The sequence below is a fragment of the Carcharodon carcharias genome, chromosome 3 (assembly GCF_017639515.1).
Source record: "Carcharodon carcharias isolate sCarCar2 chromosome 3, sCarCar2.pri, whole genome shotgun sequence".
In the NCBI taxonomy this organism is placed as follows: Eukaryota; Metazoa; Chordata; class Chondrichthyes; order Lamniformes; family Lamnidae; genus Carcharodon; species Carcharodon carcharias.
In genome coordinates this window covers 226,580,754-226,592,934 of record NC_054469.1, presented here as the reverse complement: position 1 = coordinate 226,592,934, position 12,181 = coordinate 226,580,754, and the positions used below count along the sequence as shown (strand labels likewise).

Here is a 12,181-nt window from a genome sequence, read left to right as displayed (position 1 = left end):
TATTGACAGGGAGTGAGTTATTAGTTTATGGATTATTGACAGGGGGTGAGTTATTAGTTTATGGATTATTGACAGGGAGTGAGTTATTAGTTTATGGATTATTGACAGGGGGTGAGTTATTAGTTTATGGATTATTGACAGGGGGTGAGTTATTAGTTATTGACAGGGAGTGAGTTATTAGTTTATGGATTATTGACAGGGGGTGAGTTATTAGTTTATGGATTATTGACAGGGAGTGAGTTATTAGTTTATGGATTATTTTATTGACAGGGGGTGAGTTATTAGTTTATGGATTATTGACAGGGGGTGAGTTATTAGTTATTGACAGGGAGTGAGTTATTAGTGGATTACTGCAGTTGGAACCCATTAGATATTGAATTAGTGGCAGTGGGTGAGTTTATTGGATAAAACATTCTCACATTAGTGATGATTCCTGTCATTGATCCTCCATTGGCCTTTCCAGGAAGTGACGTTATTTCCGGCTCTTGGTGACGGGGGCGGTTGGAATTTGAATTTTGGATTGGCGATGCTGGCGGCGGTTGGCCGCTCCGCTTTGGCCATGGCTCTCGCCGCCGGCTCTCTTGGGGCTCTGGCCTCCGCCGCGGCCAAACTCTCCCTGGGAGGCGGCGGAATCCTGGGGGCGATGAACCGGGGGGAGGCCGAGTGGGTAAGAGACGGGGAGGGGAGGGGAGGGGCGGGGCGGGGGAAAATGCGGGGCGGGGAAAGGGGCTAATGAGGGGGAGGGGCTAATGAGGGAGGTGGGGAAAGGGGCTAATGAGGGGGGGCTAATGAGGGGGAGGGGCTAATGGGGGTGGGGAAAGGGGCTAATGGAGGGGTGGCTAATGAGGGGGAGGGGCTAATGGGGGTGGGGAAAGGGGCTAATGAGGGGGGTGGGGAAAGGGGCTAATGGAGGGGGGGGCTAATGAGGGGGAGGGGCTAATGGGGGTGGGGAAAGGGGCTAATGAGGGGGGTGGGGAAAGGGGCTAATGAGGGGGGTGGGGAAAGGGGCTAATGAGGGGGGTGGGGAAAGGGGCTAATGAGGGGGGTGGGGAAAGGGGCTAATGAGGGGGGTGGGGAAAGGGGCTAATGAGGGGGGTGGGGAAAGGGACTAATGAGGGGGGTGGGGAAAGGGACTAATGAGAGGGGGCGGGGAAAGGGGCTTATGAGAGGGAGTGGGGAAAGGGGCTAATGAGGGGGGCGGGGAAAGGGGCTTATGAGAGGGGGTGGGGAAAGGGTCTTATGAAGGGGGGTGGGGAAAGGGGCTTATGAGGGGAGTGGGGAAAGGGGCTAATGAGGGGGTGGGGAAAGGGGCTTATGAGAGGGGGTGGGGAAAGGCTAATGAGGGGGGCGGGGAAAGGGGCTTATGAGAGGGGGTGGGGAAAGGGTCTTATGAAGGGGCGTGGGGAAAGGGGCTTATGAGAGGGGGTGGGGAAAGAGGCTTATGAGAGGGGGTGGGGAAAGGGGCTTATGAGAGGGGGTGGGGAAAGGGGCTTATGAGAGGGGGTGGGGAAAGGGGCTTATGAGAGGGGGTGGGGAAAGGGGCTTATGAGGGGAGTGGGGAAAGGGGCTTATGAGGGGGCGGGGAATATGAGGGGGGGGGCGGGGAAAGGGGCTTATGGGGGGGGGGCGGGTGGGGAAAATGGGGTGGGGAAAGAGGAAATGAGGGGGCGGGGAATATGAAGAGGGTGGGGAAAGGGGCTAATGAGGGGAATGTAAGTGAGTGGTAGGGACTATGTGGGAAGGGGGATGGAGGGGGAAGGGGAAGGGGGATGGGAGAGATGGGCATATTGAGGGGAAGTGTAATGAGTGGGGTAGATGTGTTGTGGAGGAAGCTCTTTATCAACTAGGCCAGGGCAGCTCTGTTCATTGAACAGTTTTAATGTATCCCACTGCTTATCTATCCCTTGACGGTATCACCTGAAGACAAGGGGTCCAATCAAACATGTGCACTGACAATATCCAGCCTGACTTCGCAATTTCTTTTGTTTATGTCTCCACTGTTTATGTTTTTAGATTAGCTTGTCCATCCATCCAGCCAAGGTCCAGCCACAATTTCCCTCAGTTGAGTTTTGGGAAGACCAACACCATAGCTTTTGTCTCCTGTTCTCAAACTCCTTACCATTGCCATGATTCCAAAAGCCTCTCCTCAGCTGTTGTTTCAGAGAGATCCCAAGTCTGGGCTCAGTTAGGTGCCATTGTTAACATGGGTGCTCCCAGGTTGGGTGGGTGGATGGAATTAATAATGTTTGCTGCTCTAGTGAATCCCTGCTGGAAATACTGAGATGTGGACATCAGGTCATCTTTGGACTGGGGTTTGGTTTCCTTGACATATGGCAAAACACGCTACTGACTTCACCGTTACCACAGGAAGTGTCCCCAATTTGTATAATTCCATGTCAAAAACCCACATTCATTTGCCTAACAGGTTGGGGACTCACCATTTCTATAGACTATCTGCTTTATTGACTGCACTGTGGGAAGTGAAATGACCATGTTCTTGAAAGTGCACTAATTGAAGTTGCCATGCACATTCAATAGGTTGTCTAGATCGTGATAATATTAACACCTATACCTCATTATTAGGTGGCATGGTTTTTATTTCTGATTGTTAAATTTGAGGTGTATTGAATGATGAGTCAACTCTTGAGATTTTACTGTGTTGCAGCTGTACATACTACTTCGCGTAGGCTGTGGTGCAATGGTATTCTTCTTTAATGCTTTGATGTGGACATTTTTTGCAAAAGCACTGCGATATTCTTCTTCAGCACGAGCATCTGTGACCACCATTGCTTCCAATTTTCTCTCATCAGTAAGTATAGTTGTCTGCTCCATTGCAGCATCTTAAGTTATTGTGCAATGTTGTATTCACCCTTATAGAGCAGTTGCCTATGTGCCAAAATGTAATATGGCTGAATACTGTACATACAGTCCCTCCAAGACACTCAGGGGAGCAGTAGAATGGTGCACTTACACACGTCTAGCTGAGGTGCAAAGTGATTTTGACTTCATTTTAACATTAAACTTGTGAAGTGTAAAATTGGTGTTGAGCCCAATCCAAGGCCCGGGGTCTCCAGTTTTTTCTGGTGTTAGGTGATGTCCCCTTTCTGAATTCAGGCTGCAGTAACTGTGCAAAGTAAAAATGCTGCAGTTATTGTGAGCTAATTACCTGATTGATTGTGTCATTGGTAAATGGAGAGTTATCTTGTTTGAACCAAGGCAGTGACATTTGATAGTTGTAAAGCAACAGGAAGATAGTTTAATGGCTGAAACCATTGTAGAAAATGTAATTAATAGAAATGACAGGCTTTCAAAAATGCTGTCATGATCCCTTTCACAGAAACCAAAGCCAAACCCTGTGTCCTTGTGAAATACTGTCCCAGCTCCAACTGCCCTTTCCTTTGCTAAGTCCTTAAACATCTGGGAGTTGTTGCCTCCCAAATTTGTGTCCATCTATCCTTCTACACTCACGGAATCTCTCCCAATCAGATATTCTCCCTTCCCACAGCAGTAAATGACCCTAACTGTTATTTCCTGTTACTGGTACATTATCACCACTGTTGTATTTCTGTTTTATTTTTTCAAGAATAGTTTCGTTTCTTTGATTACCCTCTCCTCCTAGTTTGCAGATTAAGCTTTCACTTGTGTAATGCAATATAGGCCTAGCTGGGAGATTAGGCACTCTCTTCTGAGCTCCCACCTGTCCCTGACCTATTTTGCTGCACCTGCTCCACCCCCTCTTAAACAGTATAAAATCCATCACATTTCTACACCTCGAGTCATACAGACTTAAAACGTTAACTCTGTTTCTGTCTCCACAGATGCTGCCAGACCTGCTGAGTTTTTGCAGCATTTTCTGTTTTTTATTTCAGATTTGCGGCATTTGTAGTATTTTGCTTTTATCTTAGTTTATTTCCGGTCCTTCGGTAACATTGCTCATACTAACCACTAGTGAAAACAGAATAGTTTGGCTTTTCCTCCCTGTGCTGATGGTATGAATCAATGTTGTGCAACCTACTGTACTTTTGGATATTTTGTATCTGAAATCTCTTCAATTCAGTAATGGTGTATCGTTCTTGCATTTATATAGCGCTTTTAACATAGGAAAACACCGAGGTGCAATCTAAAAGAAAAATGGATACTGAGCCAAGAAGGAAGATATTAGGGCGGATACCAAAAACTAGGTCAAAAAGATGGGTTTTAAGGAGGATCTTCAAAGAGAAGAGAAGACCTCTATTGACTGACTTAAATACAAGAATGAGAGTTTTGAATTTGAGGTACCGGGAGCCCTTGTAGCTCAGGGAGGACAGCAGTGATGGGTGAGCAGGACTTGTTTGAAACAGGATGCGAGTAGCAGAGTTTTTAAATAAGCTGAAGTTTATGGAGGGTGAAGGATGGGAGGGCAGTTGAGCATTGGAGTAGTAGAGTCTGGAACTCCCGACATATGGAGGAGGATTAGGCAGCAGACTAGTTGAGATAGAGGCAGCATGGATAATTTTATTGAGTGGCAAGTAAGGAGGTGATCTTTGTGATGGAGAGAGTATGGGATAAGAAGTTCAGTGGGTGGTTGAATTTAACACTAAAACATTTAACTGGAGGAAATTTTGGTTCATCCAAGACTGAATGACGGATGAGAGCTCTGAAAGCAGTGGACAGGTAAAGGGAGATGTTGGGCTGCATTTTATATGCCCTCACCAGAGGTGTTTCAGCGGTGGAGGCATGACACCACCTGCCCACCCATTCCCGAGCTCACCCCCATAATATATCTGAAATCAGCAGCCCATCCACCATATTTAAAAAGATAATCAAGGGTCAATTAGGCTTATTACCAAGCCAATTTACCTGATAATGTTGTCCACGCCATAAAATCTTTGGCCTGGGCAGTCCGATTTTTAAAAATAGCTTCTTCAAAGGGTGGGAAGGAAGAGAGGGGTGGTTCTATCTTCGGGGCCTATTCTTTGCAGACTGGGAGGTGGCCCCACTAAGATAGAACCCTCCCCTTCCTATCCACCTGCTGTCTTAAACACACTACCCAGCCGCCTCCCTAACCTGCCCAAATCCCAGTGAGGGGCCAAAGTCCCACAGTGGCCCTGTTTAGCCAGCCTGCAGAGATGGACCGGTGTGGAGCAGGTTGGCTCCAAGCTGACATTGCCAGCAGGAGCGAGCTGTGCACCATCACCTGGCCCCCGCCAATAATCTTCAGCCTGTTAGCAGCATACTTGTGGAATCGGGTCCTGTGTCTTCAGACGACATTGCCTTGAGGCAGCGTGTGGATGAGGAAAAGCAGGGGACCAAAGATAGATCTTTGGGGGCCCCTGGAGTTAATGGTGCAGAAATGGGAAGAAAAGCCATTTCTGGAGGTGCTATGGTTGCGATTGGGTATGTAAGAGTAGAACCAAGTGAAGGTAGTCCTACTGAATTGGACAACAGTGAAGAAGCATTGGAGCAAGGAGGTGCGCTCAGCTGTGTCAAAGGTTGAAAAGAGGTCGAGGAAGTATAGTGTATCATAGTCAGCAGATGGCATTTGTGACTGGTTAGGACCACTTTGGTGCTGCAGCTTCATTGGAGCAATTCAAACAGGAAGTAGCAAGAAAGATAGGTACAGAATTGGAAAATGACATGTTTATAAATATTGGACAGGAATGATAAATTGGAGATACGACAATTTATGCATGGAACAGGGGGCCGAGGGTTTTTGTTGAAGGAAGCATCAATATTGGCAGGGGACTCCATCTGAGGAGATGGAGTTATGATGTCAGCTATTACCAGGGCAAGGAAAAGAAGTTGGGTGGTCTACAGTTTAGTGGAAGTGGGGTCAAGGGAGGAGTAGTGGGTCCCTTTTTGCATTTAGAGGATATCTATCTCCTACATTTAATAAATGTAAATGTCACATTAGGAAATCATTCATTTAAACTGATTAGTAAAGAGGTTCATATTTTTCAGTTTTAGAGTAAAGCAGTTGAGTTTCTGGAAGCCATTACTGGCCTCAAACTATTCAGATTGTTTTTCCATTACAAAAGCACTGCTGAATATTTTACATTGACCTACTAGAGGAAAAATGTATTTTTATTTTTTCCAATGTAGTTTCTCTATTTCAGGCTTTTCTTGGAAAATTGCTCTTCAGAGAAGTTCATGAGCTGTTATGGTGGATTGGAATCACAATGACTTTATGCGGATTGCTTCTGCTTCACACAGTTAAAGAAATGAAGGACCAAAGTGATGCTTACAAAAAAGAGGAATAAACTATATTTGGGGGTTCTGGAAATCACTGCTAGTAACGGGGTAACCAGAAATAAATGAACTTGAACTGTTGAGAGCATGGTGAAAGTCTCTCTCCTGGTTTTCTCTGTTTGCAGCTATGGTCATCTGACATCATTTGCAGAAACAAGGTAGGGGCTTTTACCATTTAGGGTAATAAAGATAAATATAAGGTTCAAATGAGACAGACAGGACTGTCTTATTTTTCCAATCACTAGAAGAGCTTCCTTAAGAATGCCTACAGAATAAGAAAAGTCCCCTATATAAGGCCTGCCCTTTCCACTGTCCATGGGCATCTACTTGACCATTTAATTCTCTGGATAAATTCCACAGAATTTCTTGAACACAGAAGTTATGGAGCAAAATTATGGGCTATCTATCCATCTCCACATGTCATGCTGGCTGGTGATGTCTGCAGATACCATCTTCTTAGCTACAGCAGAACATGAACCACTGTGTCCCAGAATATGCTGTTGTTCCTCCTGCTAACCTTACATACATGTGATCATTCCTAACCAAATGTTTATTGAGTTCTGAAGCAACTGATATTTAAGTGCTCTGATGCTTGAAACCAATCCTGTCAAATAAAGGACAAAAGCAAAAGGTTTCCTGTTCATGAAACCCTGAACAAGCATCAATTCAAAAACACTTCAACCAAATAATAGAAAGACAAGAAAATTAAAGTTAGAACTGTATAAGTAGAGATTTACCTGGGTCTCGTTCACTTTCATGCTGTGACATTGACAGTAAGTGATGGAACCCCTGCTGAATTTAGTCAATGGATGTTTGAGCAGTTTCTCTGGGAGTCCTGTCAATCATACAGTAGGAGATTGAGGGCATTCCAACATTTGGAGTTGGTTAAATTCCTACCAAATTTGAGGCTTATAGTTCCATATAGATTAAGAAATCTTCTAATTTTGATTATATTTCTGTAACTTGAGGTGAGTTAGGTTCTGTGTACACACAAACTGGATTCAATCCATGTTAGAATCTTCCTGTAAAAGATTGTTAGGAGGGGGGGAACAAAAGTCTAATGAATAAATCTGAGGAAAGCTGCAAGAGCATAAAATAAAAATGCGTACACCACCATTCCAGATCCTCCTTGTGTGGTAGCTGACCATGTGGAACTGTCTGCGGTGTGATCCCTTTAACGCTCATTTGTTCACCAGTGTAGCATGATGAAAACATCAGTTAACCCTGTGTTAGGAAACCAGGTTTTTGGTCTTGTTTTACAGGTGTAGGGCTTCATTTAGTAAATTGTTGCACCAGAAAACACGCCTCATAGCCACATTTTGTATATAATCGTTTAGCAATGCTTGAACAATGTAACACATTCCTCCCCATAGTGAATGTATGGAAATAACAACAGAGCTGAAATTTGACAGTTAAAAATTTGACTAAATAAATTTTATATAAAACATCCTTATCAAAATGTTGTACAAATTATGAACCCTCAAAAGTTCACTATTTTCTACTGAAATCACAAACATCCTCACCCGCTCCACAATAGAGCGAAACATTATGTATTGGAACAGAAGCTTTGTGTTGAGATGAATGATTTAGTCATAGCACTGTTCATTAACTTAATTGCTATATGCAGAGATTTGGGATGGTTATATAAATTATAAGTAATCAAGTACACTACCTGCTAATTCAAATGTATACAGATTCACTCTGTTCATACTTACAGATGGATGATATCATTTATCTCTTTTGCACAGCAGTATTAAATTTTTCCAAGTAATGAGGAGCTGGATCTCTGAAATATCTGCAATTTTTGTGCAAACTTACAACTAAGCAATTTATGGTAGTCCAGTTATTAGGAATCGTTTAAGTATTACCAATACAAGTACACGGAACTCGTGAATCACTTTATCAAGTTAGAAACTATCCATTCAGCTGCTTCTGTTTTCATCCTTCTTACTTACTAAATCAGATCTCTCAGATCCAAACCTGCAACTCTGTTTGAATCTCCCCAATCAGGTTTCTTACCCGCCACAGTTACAAAGTCACATACGTGTAGACTTTGAGACAGTCGACCATATGGTCCTCCAACAATGTGCCTCCTTCGTGAGGCTAACCACTCTTGCTTTGTTTCTTCCTTATCTAATTGTAGCCAGTACATCTATAGCAATGGATTCTTTTTCCACCTCTGTGGCATTACCTCCAGAGTTCCCCAACACATTTAAAATTCTCATCCTTTTATTTAAATTCTTTCATGAACTTGCCAATCCTTATCTCTACACCCCCCCGCTCCCCTCCCTAACCAACTCTGCCATTCCTCTTATCCTGCCCTTGCCCTTCCACCATCCCCAGCCCATCTCTTGTTCACCATTAATGACCATGCTTTCAGCTCTGAAATTCCCTGATTAAAACTCTCCACTTCTGTCCCTTAAGGGCTTTCTTAAAATCCAGCAGAGGTTGTCTAGCATGTCTAGCTGTGAACATATGGACATAAAAGTGCAGTCAAAAACCCACACTAACAAGTTTTAAGCCAAAAGCTGCTGGTGTAAGTGTTCAGCCGACTCAACATAGGGAAGTAATAAAAAAAAACTGCAGATGCTGGAAATCCAAAACAAAAACAAATACCTGGAAAAACTCAGCAGGTCTGGCTGCATCGGCGGAGGAGAACAAAGTTGACGTTTCAAATCCTCATGAACCTTCAACAGAACCATGTAAAAATAGGAGAGGGGTGAAATATAAACTGGTTTAAGGTTGGGCGGGCGGGGTGGTGTGGTTGTAGGGACAAGCAAGCAGTGATGGCAGATAATCAAAAGATGTCACAGACAAAAGAACAAAGGTGTTGAAGGTGGTGATATTATCTAAAAGAATGTGCTAATTAAGAATGGAGGGCAGGACACACAAGGTACAGCTCTAGTGGGGGTGGGGTGAAATAAGACTAAAAGGGCATAAAAGGTATAGATTTAAAAATAATGGAAATAGGTGGGAAAAGAAAAATCTATATAAATTATTGGAAAAAACAAAAGGGAGGGGGAAGAAACGGAAAGGGGGTGGGGATGGAAGAGGGAGTTCAAGATCTAAAGTTGTTGAATTCAGTATTCAGTCCGGAAGGCTGTAAAGTGCCTAGTCGGAAGATGAGATGCTGTTCCTCCAGTTTGCGTTGAGCTTCACTGGAACAATGCAGCAAGCCAAGGACAGACGTGGGCAAGAGAGCAGGGTGGAGTGTTAAAATGGCAAGCGACAGGGAGGTCTGGGTCATTCTTGCGGACAGACCGCAGGTGTTCTGCAAAGCGGTCGCCCAGTCTGCATTTGGTCTCTCCAATGTAGAGGAGACCGCATTGGGAGCAACGAATGCAGTAGACTAACTTGAGGAAATGCAAGTGAAATGCTGCTTCACTTGAAAGGAGTGTTTGGGTCCTTGGACGGTGAGGAGTGAGAAAGTGAAGGGGCAGGTGTTGCTTATTTTGTGTATGCATGAGGAGGTGCCATATGTGGGGATTGAGGAGTAGGGGTGATGGAGGAGTGGACCAGGGTGTCACGGAGGGTACGATCCCTATGGAATGCTGCCGGGGGGTGAAGGGAAGATGTGTTTGGTGGTGGCATCATGCTGGAAATGGTGGAGGATGATCCTTTGAATGCGGAGGCTGGTGGGGTAATAAGTGAGGACAAGGGGGACCCCACCATGTTTCTGGGAGGGAGGAGAAGGCGTGAGGGCAGATGTGTGGGAGATGGGCCGGACACGGTTGAGGGCCCTGTCAACCACCGTGGGTGGAAAACTTCGGTTAAGGAAGAAGGAGGACATGTCAGAGGAACTGTTTTTGAAGGTAGCATCATCAGAACAGATGTGACGGAGGCGAAGGAACTGAGAGAATGGGATGGAGTCCTTACAGGAAGCGGGGTGTGAGGAGCTGTAGTCGAGGTAGCTGTGGGAGTCGGTAGGCTTGTAATGGATATTGATGGACAGTCTATCACCAGAAATTGAGACAGAGAGGGAAGTCTTGTGTGTTTGTTATTTTGTATTTATTGAAAAACAGATTGACAGTGTGTCTGATTATAACTCTGTTCACTTGCTGTCTAAGAAATAAAGCAACATGAATTTGGGCTGCATTTTACAGTGCATGTTTAATCTTCTAAAAGATTGAAGTGCACACATAAAAAATTTGTCTACCGTTTGACACCACTTCTGGCCTACTATTACAACACTGGATTATACCACTTTATAATTAGATAATGCATAGTATGTTCAAACCCCAATATCTAGGACAGGATCCAGAACCTGTAACATGCTATCTGATGTATTTGAAGTTACTTTGCAGTAACATTGATTTGATAGTATTTACAGCACGTTAACTGGCCGCTCAGCCCAACAGATCCACATTGGTGTTTCTCCTCCTCATGAGCCTCAGCTCATGTTTCTTCGTCAAATGTCCCCAACCTATCTCTATATTCCTTTCTCCCCCTTGTGTCAATGAGGTCGATTGGCCAGAAAATTGGGGAGCACTCCCTTGCTCTTCCTCAAAATAGGGTCAAGGGATCTTTTTCATCCACATGCGAGGGCAAGTTTAACCTCCTCCAAAAGAGCTAAATCGGTCATATAGAAATCAAAGCAAGTCAGATTTGAACTGCATCATGTTCTGGTCAGACAAGGAGGTTAATGTTTGACTTTGTCACATGGACAGTACTGTAATCTGGTGGAGCACATCCCCAGCCTGTTACAGAACATGCTGCATTTTTATTTCAACGAATATCAGGAGGTCTTATTCCATCAGGTTACACCCATACAGTGTTGTCAAGAATGTACTCATATTAAATACTGTGCCCAGAGAAATGCATGAGACATTCAAGGCCAGGACATTCGGTTCAGTGAAGAACAGCAAAGCTGATCCTCATTATCAGAAGTCTTAGGTTTGAGGGAAGGCTAGAGAAACTTGTTCTTTTTAGATTTTTTTCATTCCTTCATGGGTTTTGGGTGACACTGGCAGTTCCAGAGTTTGACTCAGTGACAGTGGAGGAACTGTGATATAGTTCCAAGTCAGGTTTGTGTGCAGTTTAGGGAGAAACTTGCAGGGAGTGGTGTTGTTATGTGTCTGCTGTGCTTGTCTTTCTAGGTGGTAGAGGTCACAGGTTTGGAAGGTGCTGTCAAAGGAAGCTTGGTGAGTTGCTGCAGTGCATCTTGTAAATGGTACACACTGCTGCCACTGTAGTGGTGGAAGGAGTGAATGTTTAAAATGGCGGATGGGCTGCCGATCAAGCAGGCTGCTTTGTCCTGGATGGTGTCAAGCTTCTTGAGTGTTGTTGGAGCTGCATTCAACCAGGCAAGTGGCCTAGTGGAAACCAAACAGAATATTAATTCTGTGTAAGTGCCGCTTAAAGCACTGTCAACAATACCTTCCATCACTTTGCTGATGATTGAAAGTAGACAGATGAGGTGGTAATTGGCCAGGTTGGATTTGTCCTGCTTTTTAGACGGGATGGAGCTGGGCAATTTTTCACATTGCCGGGTAGATGCTGATGTTGTAGTTGTACTGGAACAGCTTGGCTATAGCCATGGCTAATTCTAGAGCACAAATCTCCAGGATGTTGTCAGGGCACATAGCCTTTGTAGTATCCAGTGCCTTCAGCCATTCCTCGATACCATGTGGAGTGAATCGATTTGGCTGAAGACTGGCATCTGTGATGCTGGGGACCTCAGGAAGAGGCTGGGATGGATTATGCACTTGGTACTTCTGGCTGAAGATGGTTGCAAATGCTTCAGCAGTGACTTTTGCACTGATGTGCTGGCCTCTTCCATCATTAAGGATGGGGATATTTGTGGAGCCTTCTCCGACAGTTATTTGTTTAATTGTCCACCACCATTCAGGACTGGATGTGGCAGGACTGCAGAGCTTAGATCTGATCCATTGGTTGGGAGATTGCTTAGTTTCATCTACCAGATGCTGCTTTCATTGCTTGGCATGCAAGTAGT

General features: G+C 44.5%; 1 protein-coding gene across 5 annotated transcripts in view; it reads left to right on the top strand.

Moving 5' to 3' along the window:
* Nucleotides 1–494: 494 nt before the first annotated feature.
* tmem42a (transmembrane protein 42a) overlaps nucleotides 495–12,181 on the top strand; it is a 31,053-nt gene continuing 19,366 nt past the window's right edge. For 2 of the 5 annotated variants that reach the window (XM_041183665.1, XM_041183664.1), the window contains exons 1-2: nucleotides 495–667; nucleotides 2,666–2,809. In XM_041183665.1, the coding sequence (XP_041039599.1) occupies nucleotides 527–667; nucleotides 2,666–2,809 (285 nt within the window). In that variant the 5' untranslated portion in view covers nucleotides 495–526. Of the gene's footprint in view, nucleotides 668–2,665; nucleotides 2,810–4,087; nucleotides 4,290–6,081; nucleotides 7,669–12,181 lie in introns of those variants that run through there. The other 3 variants (XM_041183662.1, XM_041183663.1, XM_041183666.1) reach the window with 3 other exon arrangements.